General features: G+C 37.8%; 1 protein-coding gene across 1 annotated transcript in view; it reads left to right on the top strand.

Annotated features, from left to right (window-relative positions):
• Positions 1 to 13,940, top strand: part of MTBP (MDM2 binding protein) — a gene marked incomplete at its 5' end in the record, with an annotated part of 28,514 nt that overhangs the window by 12,106 nt on the left and 2,468 nt on the right. The window contains 8 exons of the mRNA XM_084201409.1: positions 1,024 to 1,137; positions 2,361 to 2,525; positions 2,893 to 2,986; positions 4,671 to 4,826; positions 6,946 to 7,041; positions 9,930 to 10,196; positions 11,358 to 11,589; positions 12,704 to 12,817. Coding sequence (XP_084057535.1) covers positions 1,024 to 1,137; positions 2,361 to 2,525; positions 2,893 to 2,986; positions 4,671 to 4,826; positions 6,946 to 7,041; positions 9,930 to 10,196; positions 11,358 to 11,589; positions 12,704 to 12,817 — 1,238 coding nt within the window. The remainder of the gene's footprint in view (positions 1 to 1,023; positions 1,138 to 2,360; positions 2,526 to 2,892; positions 2,987 to 4,670; positions 4,827 to 6,945; positions 7,042 to 9,929; positions 10,197 to 11,357; positions 11,590 to 12,703; positions 12,818 to 13,940) is intronic.

The following is a 13,940-nucleotide window of genomic DNA, read 5'->3' as shown; positions in this document are numbered from 1 at the left end:
AGGAAAACAAGGAGAAATATGACATCTTTTAAGAAAGTGTCTTTTAAGAATATTTTTCGAGATCCATAAGAAAATATAGTAAGAGCTTATTTATTCACAGAATTTACTGCTACCATTTTTAAAATTGACTGTGCAAAGTTAATGTCAGTTATTTCTCATAATCGAGATAAGTTGAAAATTGTTTATTATAAAGGAATGTACAGGTAATATTAATACAGAACAAATTTGTGAAAGCTTAAAGTTTAGAAAGTGTGTGTTGTTGGTGTAAAGACTGACCAGCCCATTCCAAAATCTGTGTAAATATTCTCTTGAAAGTCCTGTTTCACTGATGATTTAAAATAAAAGCTGCTAGGCCAGTAGACAAGTTGAGTTTTCTTATAACCTTCAGTCCCTTTGCTGATGTCCATGTTACTGCAGAATATTTAAGGCATGAGCTGGCACTCCTATCCTAACTGTTCCACTAGGGAAGAGCAGGTATGTAGCCATTTATCATGGAGCAGTTGTCATGTTACAACTACACCTACCAGATAACTCTACTAACTCCTGGATTTGTTTCAATAACACTGGCAGAGAAAAGGAGCACAGTGACCTGCATCTTAGCTACTTAATTCCTTATTATTGAAATAAATCTGTGTGTGATGTGACTGACTACTCAGCCATTTATCCTAATTAAAATTCCATTAGTACAGTGTCAGAAGACTGAAAGTCCTTGACCATATGTTGGGAGAAAACTTTTCTTCCCTGGTATCAAACTTGGGATCTTTTTACCTTCTTTAAATGTTAGTCATGTTGTGTTGTCATACAGGTTTTGTACAGAAATTCAAAAATAGTCAGGCATCTCTTTGAAATTATCCTCCTGATGTTTAATTGGAATTAATTAGTTTGGTTTTACGATGATTAACCATATTTGAGAGTCTGATTGTTTCTTTTGAATATGAGATTTTTATGTTTATGTTTATATCTTCTATTAAGTAATGACCCCGAAGAGTGATTTGTAATAAAAATTTGTCCTAATCTGTACAGGCTTTCATACTTCTGACTTTATCAAGTCTCTGCCATGCTATTGTGGAGAGGATATTGTACAGAGAGAAACAAAACTGTCTCGTCTCCAAGTGTTTGCCTTGAAGGAGTATCTCAGTAAGTAATGGGAAAGCTCTGGTAATTCTCAAACTAGTATTTAAAAGGTCTTTATTTCAAATTGGATGGGATGGCTCACCTTACAAAACTGAAGTTGTTTGACAACCAAAGTGTGTTGATGACTTTGTTAAGAAATAGCAGAACTTTAAAAAGAAACTTTGAAGTACATCCATGATTATCTGTCAGATAATGGAAAAGAGAACGCTGTATGCTGGTGGTGGTTATATGAATATTCTGAATTTTAAGCATAGTGTTGAAATAATTCTATGCAATTCTGTGATGATTTCCCCAAAATCCTTTACTGCTGGATATGCCTTCTACAAAAATAAGAATTCTGGTTTAGGTTTTTCAGCTTTTTAAAATTTTATTTTTCTTTGAAAAGTCTCAAGCAGCAGAGGAAAACCACGCATTGGAGATTTGTTAGATTTATCATGATGGATCATTCATAATAAAAACTTGAAGGATCTTCCTCCTCAGATTTTTATGACTTTGCTGATTACTCCATATGAGTCTCCTGATTTTTTTCCATCTTAAGTCCATTGTTTAAAGAGACTCAATTAAAAGAATAAATGCTTCAGAGAGATTGTCTGGCTTATTGAAAATGGCATGCTGTAGAGGTAATTAAGTGTATTATCATTAACAGAACAGCAGCTTAAAGAAAATAAGATTTCTGTAAGTAGTCTTGTCTCCCACCCCACACCCCCTGCTAACTTAGTCATTCTCAGATTCCTGTTTGCTTCAACCCTGAAGCTGGGCTTGCTTTAGAGCTTGTGTTTTAGTTTCTTTTGAGTGGGTCCCCCATTTCCATTAAGAGGCTGAGTAGGAGCTGTTGGGATTCACTGTTTGTCCTAAATCATACCAAAATTACCTGACTCCTGATATTGTGACCAAAGAGACCAGAACAGGCTATCAGTGACTCAGCAAGTCCAGGTGTTTGTCTCTGGGGGATTCAAACCTGGATATACTCAGAAGTGCATTTATCCAGAAGTTAAAAGACTGTAAAAGCATGAATCATGTGTGACTTCAGCTATTCTCACTGCTGTTTTTTCACTTGTCTTTGGAATAAACCACCCATATCTTACTGGTACAACAGTAAGTGTCAAGTTAACTTACTTGTGTTACTGGTTTTGGGTGGGGATTTTCTTGTTTAATTGTTTTGTAGCAGGCTCCAGTTTTTCTTTGTTTCTTAGCAGATGCAGTACCTTTCATTTTTTCTTTTATAGAGAGAAAGGAATTGACCAAGCAGCCCGTAGTCATTTCTACCAATGAGTATAAAAGCTTATTAAAGCTCACAAGAGAATGTTTTTTGGACCTGTGCAGCACTAGTCTTCCTAAACCTGTTCTACAGAAGGTCTGCAATAAAACTATGTCATGCACTGTGACTTGTGGTAAGTGTTTTTATTTACAAAATACACAGCTTATTTTCCTTGGATGTTTTCTCATACTGGTCATCAGTCTTTTACTAAAAGGAGTAAAGTCTTTTTACCAAGAGAGGAAAACATGGAAGGAAAAGTAAAGTAGCTTTCTAGGCTTATTTTGCAAACTGAAATTACCCTTGCATTACCTATTTCCTTTTTCTTCTTGGACAAAAAAAATGTCTAGAAAGCATTTCTCAGTGCATCACCAGATAGATTTTTTTATTTACATACTTTTAGAGAGATGCATTGAGGAATATCTGTATGTAAAGGACTGTATATCTATTTCTTTAAGGAATAAGATTATTTATTTAGGTTATCCAACATGTATTTCTTGCAGAGCCTGATTTAATAGAGCCAAATCCATTGGAGTGGCCAGAAAGACACGTTCTTCAGAATTTGGAAAACTTTGAAAAAAACAAACAAAAAATGAGGTAATAATGAAATACTGGAGATTTTCTTTGGAGTAGCCATTAAACTTTACTATAGAGGGAACTTTATATGTTGATAACCATAGTGTAAACTGCTTTCACATGTTGATCATCTTTTAAAGAAAATATTGCTTAAGGCTAAAACTATTTTTTTGTCAATTTCCAAAGGTGTAGTTTATTGGTATTCAAAGAAGTATTGTTCTGACTTTTATTGGCTAAATGCAACTGCAAGCTAGCTAAAAGTAGTTCTAAAACTAAATTACCAAAATAGCACTTCTAGAAGATAGTAGCCATGGTAGGAAAACATACAAAAGCTTTTCTTTCTCCCAACATACCCTAATTAATACAGATAATTTAGCTGTTTTTGTCAACATGTGCAACATGTTCTAATCTCCTCATATTTCCTGAATAGCCAGTACTTACTATCATATATCAAGTAATTTTGAAGTCAAAGAGCCTATTGTTTTTATGTTTGAAATTTATATTTAGTTATGTTTTGCCTTCAGTACTGTTCAAATGAAACCCATAGATCTTTGTGTCACTTAAGACAGCTTGTTGATCTCAGTTGAGCTCTCTTGGCAAGGAATGGTTAGGTTGGATATTGGAAAAAGGTTCTTCACCCAGGCTGTGGTTGGGCACTGAACAGGCTCCCCAAGGCAGTGGGCACAGCACCAGCCTGACAGAGCCCAAGAGGATTTTGGGCAATGCTCTCAGGCCCATGGTGTGACTCTTGGGGATGTTGCTGTGCAGGGCCAGGAGTTGGACTCAATGATCCTTATGGTCCCTTCCAACTCAGCCTGTGCTGTGATTCTGTGACTTAATGGTCTTTGGTGGTGTTAATGTTCTTGCTGACAGACCTGTAGAGGCAAGTGTCCAGCTGTCCTTTTCTGAGTCACTTCCATTTCTCTCCTTCAAGTACCATAGATGGCCATGGCTTAGATGGGAGTTCTGCATGTGATAAATTCTCACATTAGCTTTCTCAAGTTGGTATCATCATCATCATCATCGTCATTGTTATTGTTATTATTATTGGCATTTGTGTCTCAAACAGGCAAAGTTCTTCCTTTTAATTAGCTGTCAGAAAGCTTCCTGAAGGACCTTTCTGTTACATAGTCAATGTTAATTTTATTGTTCATAATCTGAACTGAGTATCTTTCTTATCCTGTGTCAGGATACAATGTGTTGTTTACAAAGGAAGAAAAATGGGAGAAAAGGGAGAACTTTGATGTACTTGACTGAAAACACTAAAAAAGAGTGGAGGGTTGCATGCAGTAGTGGCTTTATTGTTTCTTAGATATTGTATATTCTAAGATATTTCTTAGATATTGTATATTCTATATTCCTAGATATTGCATATTCTAATTTATTTTTAATGGGAACCAATTTTTGGTCAAAAAATAGAAAAAAGAGGTGAATAATCTTCTTTCCATATTGTATTTCATAACCAAGCTCTAAATTCTTGGAGAAACTACTTTCCTCAGTCAAATGTTAGAGAATTTGCACCAATTTTCATGTTCTTTATCATGAACATCTGTCCTAATGTTCTTAAGGAGCAACTTTGTTCGTTTGACTTTGGTACTAGCCTAATTGCTTCAGAGTAGCAATGATTTAATATTTTTTTGAAATATTAAATGAGTTTGAGTTCAGAAAAAAAAAAATTAGTCTTTGCTTGCTGCTTTTTTTCCAGAGTTCCCCTGTTTGCACATTCACCTGAGCAGTTGCTGGGACACAAGGACAGCCAGAAGGAGTCCCTGGCGTTGCTGGATGCTAAAGAGCTGCTCAAGTACTTCACCCCTGAAGGGCTGCCCGTGGGGGAGCTCCAGCCACTCCAAGTTCCCAAGCGGTATGATCATGTTAAAGCCACTGAACACCAAACTCAGAGCTGATGTGGGGGGTGTAAATAAGGGTGGAATGGGAGTCACAGAATGCCTAACTGGATTTGAGTTTATAACTTGCAACATCCTTACGTCACATGCCTGCCAGTGAAATCAGCTGTTTTGGTCTCCGGTCAGTGTTGCTATTTAGTTTGCTCAGAATCTGAAGTGGCTGGAGATGATGATCTTGTTCCTAGGCATTTAAATAACAAAATCATCACCTGAAGTACAACCTTGTTACTGGTAGAGCCCTGCCAAGCTGCTGCTGCCCTATGTGTCCATTTCCAAAAGAGTATTTCTAGTAAAGCAGAAGCTACTGTGGTAGTGCTTTAATTTTTTGGTATGATTTCTTTCAGTTGAAAGGAGTCTAGGTGGGAAGACAAAATAAGAAAATATCTGATCCTGTGTTTGTCTCCTGTCATGCTTTTTATAGATACATGGAGTTACTGGAATAATTTTCAGGATCTGTACATCTATTAGAGTTAAGGCCAGACTCTGTAAGAGTCAGATAGTGTTTGTAGAAACAGAACCTGTACTATTTGTGCAGTGTGTCACAGAGTGCTAGGTAGGCAAGACAGTCTTTGCAGTCACTGCAATTATATTTGTTGACCTTTTTAATACTGAATAATAGAAACTGTGATGCAATTATTTGATAGAGCCCTTGATCCTTTATCAGACTTCATTATATGTAATAAGAGTGCTTGTGTAAGGGAAAGGTTCTGTAGTATTTTGGATTTTCTGTAGGATTTTTGAGACTTCCATAAAATAGTTACTGAAGTTTTGAAACTAAACTGAATATGTTCTGAGCAGACAATTCAAGCAAATTAGAAAATATGCAGTAAAGATTTCGAATCTCCTACTGGGTTGTTAATGAGTGGAGAAAATTTAGAATTTTGGCTAAAATGTTTCCCTTCCAACTAGTTGCGTGGGAAAGAAGTGAATAATTTTTTACTAAAAAAATCTATTTTTTTAGTCTTTGATTTTTTTCAAAGCCTCCAGAGAAGTGCTATAGCCTAGAATACCTTCAGTGTCTTGAATGATTCGCTTTGAGGTACAGATGAGTGAGATCTGAGTTTGAATTGAGTCCAGCAGAACACTGTACTCCGAGCTGCTCGCTCCCCTAGCAGATGCTTTGACTAAATTCTCTGGAATTATGAGGAGCTTTGCACAGTAGGTGATCAAGAGCAGTGAAATGGATTCAAGGATCTTCCTGACCAACAGAAGGATTGAAGAGATTTTGAGAGACTGGTGAATTAAAGGCATGTTCAGTTGTTTTCTGTGTTTGAGCTTAGATGGAAGTTTGATAGTTTTGGCTGACAGTCTTTCCAAATTATCATTTTGCTAGATTCAGTATTACATCTTTCCTGGATGTTTTTGTCAGATTATTCCAGTGGAAATGGTGCAGAGGCAGAGTATATGAATAAAATTTGAAGCAGTATGTAAGTTTCAGATTCTGTTACATCTTGTCTTTGTGTCTTCCCTTCTTTAGAGATAAATGTCAGGGTAGGTTGAGATCTGGCAGCAAGATCTTCCTCTCTGCTTGCTATGGCTTATTCCCTTGAAATACCCTCAAACAAATACACTCTTTGATTTAGCTGTAGAGAGTTACTAGCTGGAATTGAAATATCCCAGGAAACAAGCCCTGAGTTCTGAAGTCTGGGAAAGATGAGTGTTAGGTGAGGCAATAATTTGAAGCTAAAGGGAAGGAATTCACTACTTATAGTGAGTGATTGAGAAATGGGAGGTCACTTCCCAGTTCCTCTCAGTTCATTCTACCACTCAGGTGTCCCATTGTGACATTGTGATATTTGCCTAGTTTTATTGGTAACTTGTTTGGAGCAGTGACCTTAACCATCTAAGAAATGTCTAAGAGCTTCTGTAACAATAATACCTCAGTAGGAATTAGTTGTACTTAAATTCTCACTTCAATACAGATTTAATTTTCCATTGATTTTTCATCCTAGAGGCTTAGCTGCAGGACATGCTCTTTTGTTCTTCATATGTGAAGGCATTTGTTTCTGATTTTTGGAAGTATAATTTATCCTGATGGTAACTGGTTAAAATAGATCTTTATTTTTCTCCTTTCAGTGAAAATGCCTTTCTTTTGACACCAGAGCTTACTCCTCGAAAACTCAGAGGTTTGCCTTTTGAAAAAGCAGCTGGATGCCATTATCATGGACTTGAGTAAGTTTCCTGGCTTCTTTTCTCAGATTTATTTTTTAGTTTCCAGTCTAAGTGTAATTAGAAATGTTTCAAGCAACATGTTAAGGGTATGTTAATTATGGATTAAATGATACTGGTTTCAATTGCAACATTGCTGCCTTGATGGTAATGTAGAAACATTGAAGGTGTTTTTTTTCTCAGTTGTACTGCTGTGTCTCAGTGTCTCTGAAAATTTTAATTCAGAGCTAAAAATGGCAAGGGAATTAGTACATATCAAGTTCCTAGTGAAGCACATGTTTTAAGTACATACATGGTTTCTGCTTTGATATTTAATTGTAGATACTTTAGGACTGATAGTCAAAAGGTTTAATGAGACCTGCTATGATGCTGCTACCTGCATGTTCAGGGAGCCTGAAAACACCAGCAGGCAAGTGTTAGTGGTAAGGATGTTCAAGAGGAGCCATATGGCTAGGACTGTTAGTTAATCTCAGCCAGCCAGCAATAGTTTTTTGTCAAATCAAACAAATGGGCAAACTGTCACATAATATAGCTGTATAAAAAGAGTTTCGAAAAATACAAATATTGACATTGAGAGAAAAGGACAAAGGCTATAGAAATGCTGGAGTAGATAATTAAGCATAACTCTTCCATACAGACAGTCTTACTGCAGTATATATTAAGAAATGCAGTGGATACCAAGCATGGTTAGTTCAGTTTTCGTGCAAGCTTCTGCTGCCTCCTAAAATCACATTTTCAGATTATCAGAATTGACTAACAGTGCTGCTGGTATTTTTTCCCTACTGATTTTACAAATAGTTACATTAGGTCTGTGTTTAATATCTGGTAATTTTAGCCAGGTTCTCTAGGCCAATGGAGCACTCCTGTCTCTTTAGTTCTCTCTTTTTCTAAACAGTAACTCATGAGCCTTTTTAGATTTGTAGTAAGTGGCACAGAGAGGCAACTGGGTAGAAAAGAGAAATGCATATGGTAGGTGTGGGAAGAAACCACTTGTCTGTTGCTGTGTGGTATCTTGCTGCCCTGCCTGACCTCAGCAAGGAGTGTGCCTGAGATTTCAAATTAGGCACAGCACAGCTTGTGCTGCCTCTTCTCCTAGCAAAATGTGACAGATGTAGACCACAGGGAGGCCTGGGTATTGCGGAGAGGAGGAAGGTCCTGGCATATTAATATTGCAGGGGCAGTGTGCTCAGCAGAATGGGAGGGAAGCAGTAGAGTGGGAGGTAGTGTATGAGCAGAATGTATTGTAACAAGAGTATTGTGGCTGTGTGGCAGATGTGTTTGGTACTATGAAGTTTTCATCTGCCCAGCTGCTGTATTTATATTTAGAGGTAAAGTCTTGTCAAAAAAACAAGGAGCAGCTGTTATCATAGAATGGTTTGAGTTGGAAGGGACCTTAAAGATCATTTAGTTGCAGCCTCCATGCCATGGGCAGGGACACCAATATCCCACATCTTTTTCCCCAGAGCTGCTCTTAATTCATTTTTTACCCAGCCTGTATTTGTGCTGGCATTGTCCTTATCCAGGTGCAGGACCTTGCACTTGGCCTTGTTGAACCTTATCAGGTTTGCACAGGGCCACCTCTCAAGCGTCTTCCCTCTAGTGTTGACCATGCCACAGAGCTTGGTGTCAGTGGCAAACTGCTTTCCTGAAGTCCAGGGGTGAACTTGCTGTGTGCTCTCCTTGCTGCCCTGAGGATCCCAAACTCCATTATTTAATGGTCACTTCAGCCAAGGCTGCCCTTGAGCTTTACGTTCCCCACCACCCTCTCCTTCTTGGTGGGCACAAGGTCCAGCATAGCACCTCACCTCACTCAGAGAAGGAAGTTACCAGTGCATTCCAGGAGCCTCCTGGATTGCCTCTGTCCTACATATTGGTTCTTCAACAGATTATTGGGATGGCTGAAGTCCCCCATGCAGACCAGGACTTGTGAATGGGAGGCTGTTCTTATTTATGATTAAATCAAATTTTTGGCGTAATAAACATGTGCCAGACACTTGAATGCTGTTTTGCAAATAGAAAGCAATTGCCATTAAAGCAGTGAGTAAAATGGCAATTTAACTTCTAAAGTTAAATGGATTTTTTTATCTTTGTAGGGTATGTGACTACTCAGGGGACTGAGAATATAAATAAGAAAAATTAAATACCTTGAAATTGCTGAGCAGTTTGAAGGGTGGGCTGAACAAGAGCTCACACTGCTCAAAACAAAATGTAACAAAAAGGCTGGAATAAGACAGGGTTTACTGTTACTTTTCCCTGCACTACTGTAAGTTACTGGGTGATGAAACACTGTTCTCTTGCAAGGAATCCTGGAAATCATTTATACCAGGAGAAAGTTACTTAAGATGCATTTTGTATTACCTCATGTGTATGTTTCACTGCGTTGGCACTTGTTCATTTGTTATCTTTCAGCCCCACTGTAGTTATTACAGTTTGTTCTGTTGATTTAGTTGATCAAACCACTTATTCATTGTAGTCAATAGGAAGCTTGTGCTTGTTCAGTGATACTTTCTTGGTATTTTGAGTACTTAAAAAATGTGAATCTCTCATACAGCAGTGCTTATCTCAAACAATGCTAAAAGTTGCATTTCAAAGAATTTGTTCAAGGAAAAAATTCTGCTAATGTCCATGGAAACATTGTAAGAACAGGGTAAAGAGTTACAAATAGTATATAATTCGGCTTCTTTGTTGGAGTTGGACTTAAGTATAGCAAAAGCCATCAGGCAAATATTAATTTACTGGGCTGTTAAAAGTTGTCTGTCAGAACAGTATACCAGTTCAAACAAAAAAAGAAAAACATTTTGGAGTTCACATGACTGTCAAAAGTAAGTTTTTCTGATTGTAATAAAACAGAGACTTTCTCTCACAGGTTTCTCACCCAATTTCAATTTTAGATATTGTCTTGATGATAGAAGAGCCTTGGAGAGAGATGTGGGATATGCTGAACTTCAAACTCGTCTTATTCGCTATGAAACTCAGACTACTTGCACCAAAGAGTGCTGCCCTGTGCCACTTGTCTTGAGTCCTCTCCCATCTCCTGCAGTCTTGTCAGAGCCTGGAAGTGTCCCTGATGGAGAGACTTTGCAAAGTGAATTCAAAACAGAGACATCAAGGCTAAAACGAAGATCAAAAGACCTGGATTACTTTTATCCCAAGAAAAGGTAATGCACTGAATAAAATGAATCTTTAGCATGAAATGTTTCAGTAGTCTCTTGTGAACTGCATCTTTCATTTCAAAATGTTTTAGTGAAGCTATCTAGACAAATGGTCTAGTTGTTTAATCCTCTTCTGTAGGTTCATTTTTTTTTTCTCAAGTGTGATCTTTCATCGATGGCATTAGATAAATCAAAACCATGCAGCACAGGCACACTTTATTTAACAGATTTGGGGTTATATCCTGCAGTGTCAAGTGCCTTTGAAAAGATGACAGATAGCCTCATCTAGGATTGAAACAGTCAGTGCTCCTGTACTATGAATAAACAACTAAAGGTTTAGAAAGCCAAGGATTGTACAAACAGAATAATTGAATTTCTAATCCAAAGGACTGCTGGCATAAGATGACCTACCAAAATTCAATCTTATTGTCAGCCTTGTTTATTAAAGTCTTTTCTGGAAGTCTAGTTTTTAAGATTTCCCTTTGTATCTTGTCCTCTGAAGATGCAGACTCTGTCACTGAATAATAGCTGCTAATACTTCACTTCTACCGTATTTCCAGGTTGATATCCTTTGCATTCTAATCACAATAAGCCTTTAACAGAGGTCTGGTTTTAGAAATAAGTATATCTTTTGCAGCTTACTAAATAGTTAGAAATGAAGGTGTGATTATACTTAACATTTTGTAAATTGAAGTTTGGAATTACTGATGCTCTTACAGTTGAAGGATCAAGGATTACAACGTTTCCATAGAATTATAATGCCCAAGTTCTTGTAGTTGAGTTGTGACATTCCTATAGGGCCAAAAGAAATTAGATATTTTCAAGAAATTATATCTCATCGGAAGACTGGAGGCCAATTCTCTTCCCAAGAGTTTTATTTTCTTAGTTACCTGATTTCTTCAGTTTGTTTCTAGACCTTTTTAATCACAGGTAGAATGGGTCTACATATCATATCCCAGTCCAGTCAGCAGAGTGCTCTTCTAATACAAAAAAATTTTTCAGAATAGAATCCTGTCTTCCTGTCTGCTGTTTTCAGGTGTTGTTTGCAGGAATGCTCAGTACTTACTGCTCTGAAACAGCAGCCTCTCTGGCAGAAGCAATGGCACTAAAAGAGTCAGTACAAAACCTGAAAGTTACTTTTATAGGGTTTTTTCCTGTTCTTTGTAGGCTAACCAAATCCGAGAGCTCAGAGTCGCTGCTGTCGCAGGCAGGCGGGAGCAGCAGGAGTGTCTGTGCAGTGGCGGTGCCGCGGAAGCGCTCGCAGAGGTCCCTTTGTGTGGCTGCAGCACCATTGAAACCGCCCGGCCACGGCCCCCGAGCTGCCACTGGGGCTGGCCCAGCTGCAGAGCCTGAGGCTGCAAGGCCAGAGAAGGAGTCGAGATCCCAGAAACACACAAGGGTAAACATCTGCCTTGTTCTCTTAGTGGAGAAGAGCTGCTTAACTTCTTTCCATGGGACTTGATTTGTAAAAATTTTTTAACTCAACGTAAATTATCTTCATCTGTATTTGTTACTGAATTTCATTCTGTTCACTTGTGTAAGTGAATCCTTGAAGGCACTGAGGAGAGTGCTGCAGAAGCAAAGAAAGAACAAGTGTGCAAAGAAAATTTGATCATGCCCAGAAAATTAAGGAGAGAGACAATGATGAGGAATAAAAAAGGTGGAAATGAATAGCAAATAATAGGAGTTATGAAATATAGATGATTGATGTAAAACCTAAAGGCACCAAAGAGATATATATTCTGGAAGTGTCAAAGGCATCGTGGAGGAACAGACTAGTCTGAGAATAAAGAGATTCCTGTAGTTTTATAAATCCATTAATTGAGATAGCAGTTAAATAATTTGGTGGAATAATGTCTAATTATTAGCTGTGTATATTAGGAATGCCTCTTCTAATACAATATACAAAATACAATATACAAAACTGATTTTGGCTTGGTGATACAAATTCTAATTAACCCCAGGGAACAAGGAGAACACTGCAAGAATCTTAAGGTACTGTTAAAGGCAAGCTGGAATGGTCCAAGAAGCAGAAATTGGTGTGACTCATTCAGACCTACAGCAGAGTTTAAACATCTCTGATGTAAAAAAAAGTCAGAAGAAATTATCTAATGAGACTTTAGTGTCAAATTTTAATTTTTTTTTAATATGTGTGCATCAAACAAGGGAAAATCAGTACAGCAAAAAGTGATAATTTGATATAGATTATTTTGGAGAAGAAAAAACCCAAGATAATACTCTTCTTTTCTTATCTTCCAAGCTCCATGTGACTGTTCACTGATCCTTGACATGTAAGCATTTTCTTAATATTTTAAAATTAAGGAAATGGAAATAGATTGTTAAATAACTCTGCTCAAATTCAGGCAGTGAGCTGATCATGTTTGGCAATAGATTAAAAGCAGGCAAGATCACAAAAGATCAGGTTTTCTGTGTTGGGCTTTTTTGCTTCCCATGGACAATTTTTCCTGTCAATAGTTGGGATGAACTTCTGAGTGTTTTCTTCTGTTTCCAAGATGTTGAAGGAGGTGGTTGCTAAGACTCTTCAAAAACATGGAATTGCAGAAGATCATAAGTGCTTTGCATCATGCAGCCAGCGTCTATTTGAGATATCAAAATTCTACTTAAAGGTAACTAAAAGACACACTCTTGCAGTTCTTTATTCTTAGTTAAGTGAAGCCACTCCTAAATAAAACTTGAGCTAGCATGTGGGATATTCAGAGCTGATTAAGCTAGTATTTCCCAGTGGTGTGTTAGTCATGTGTAGATTGTGTGGACAGACCTTTGGACTTGTCAAATGGAGAAGGTAGTTTTACAATATAGTTTGGTGGGGTTTTGCTTGTTTTAAAGCCTTCTAAAGCAGTAACCTTTTATACATAGTGAAATAATATGCTAAAGCATGGGCCTGTTAGCTTAGGTCACTCTTAAGAGCTGCAATAGCTAAGGAGGCAATAGACTTATCTCCCAGCTGTAGCTGTGACAGCTCAGCTTTCTCCCTTGCTCTAAGGTTGCTGGCTCAATAAGAATCTTACAGAACTGACTTGGAAATAGCAGTTCCCTGACATGATGTTCTCTGTTATCTAGCACATACTGGCTCAGCAGCACCCTGCAGAATTGCATCAACCTCATGTTTAGGGGGAGATGAGAGTTCTTTCCACAATACCTAGGAGACTGTGAGTCAATGCTGAAGCCCATGTTACTTGGTCTGATCACAAAATCAAATTAATTACAGTATGGAGTGATTAAAAGCTATTGCTCCCAAGCTGAGCTGCTGTTCTGTTCATTTGCATGTGTTTAACCTACCACTATGGGTGAACCAGCTCAGTTTAGTCACCTTCAGTAATGGTGCTTTAAGCTAAAAGAAAGTTGAACAGGGCTGGATGCTTACGCAATCAGAACATCTTGCTGATAAGCACCAATTTCTTAAATAATTGGAACACAGTTGTGCAGTCATTCTGTAAGTGCTCCCAAAATCTCCCTGAAATATGCCCTGAAGGAAGATCTCCTAATCCAAAATCAGAAAGGACTGCAGGTAGGGATGTGTAAGTAGAGCAAATCAGGGATTGTGGTTCCATTTCAAGTAGAAAAGGAAAAGGAAGAATATGGCAGTGATCCTGTCCTTTCTAGAGAGAGGTGTCACAGGATTGTGTTCTCCTGAACTGTCTTGCAGCTCCAAGTGTGTGGGAGTCCTTTGAATCCTTTTGTATGCTGCATAATTCAAAAGCATGGTAACATAGGTATTATTTTCCTCTG

Source organism: Fringilla coelebs (genome assembly GCF_963513975.1).
Source record: "Fringilla coelebs genome assembly, chromosome: 1".
Classification (NCBI taxonomy): domain Eukaryota; kingdom Metazoa; phylum Chordata; class Aves; order Passeriformes; family Fringillidae; genus Fringilla; species Fringilla coelebs.
Note: the sequence above shows the minus strand (reverse complement) of the source record. Positions and strands in the feature narration are given on the sequence as shown.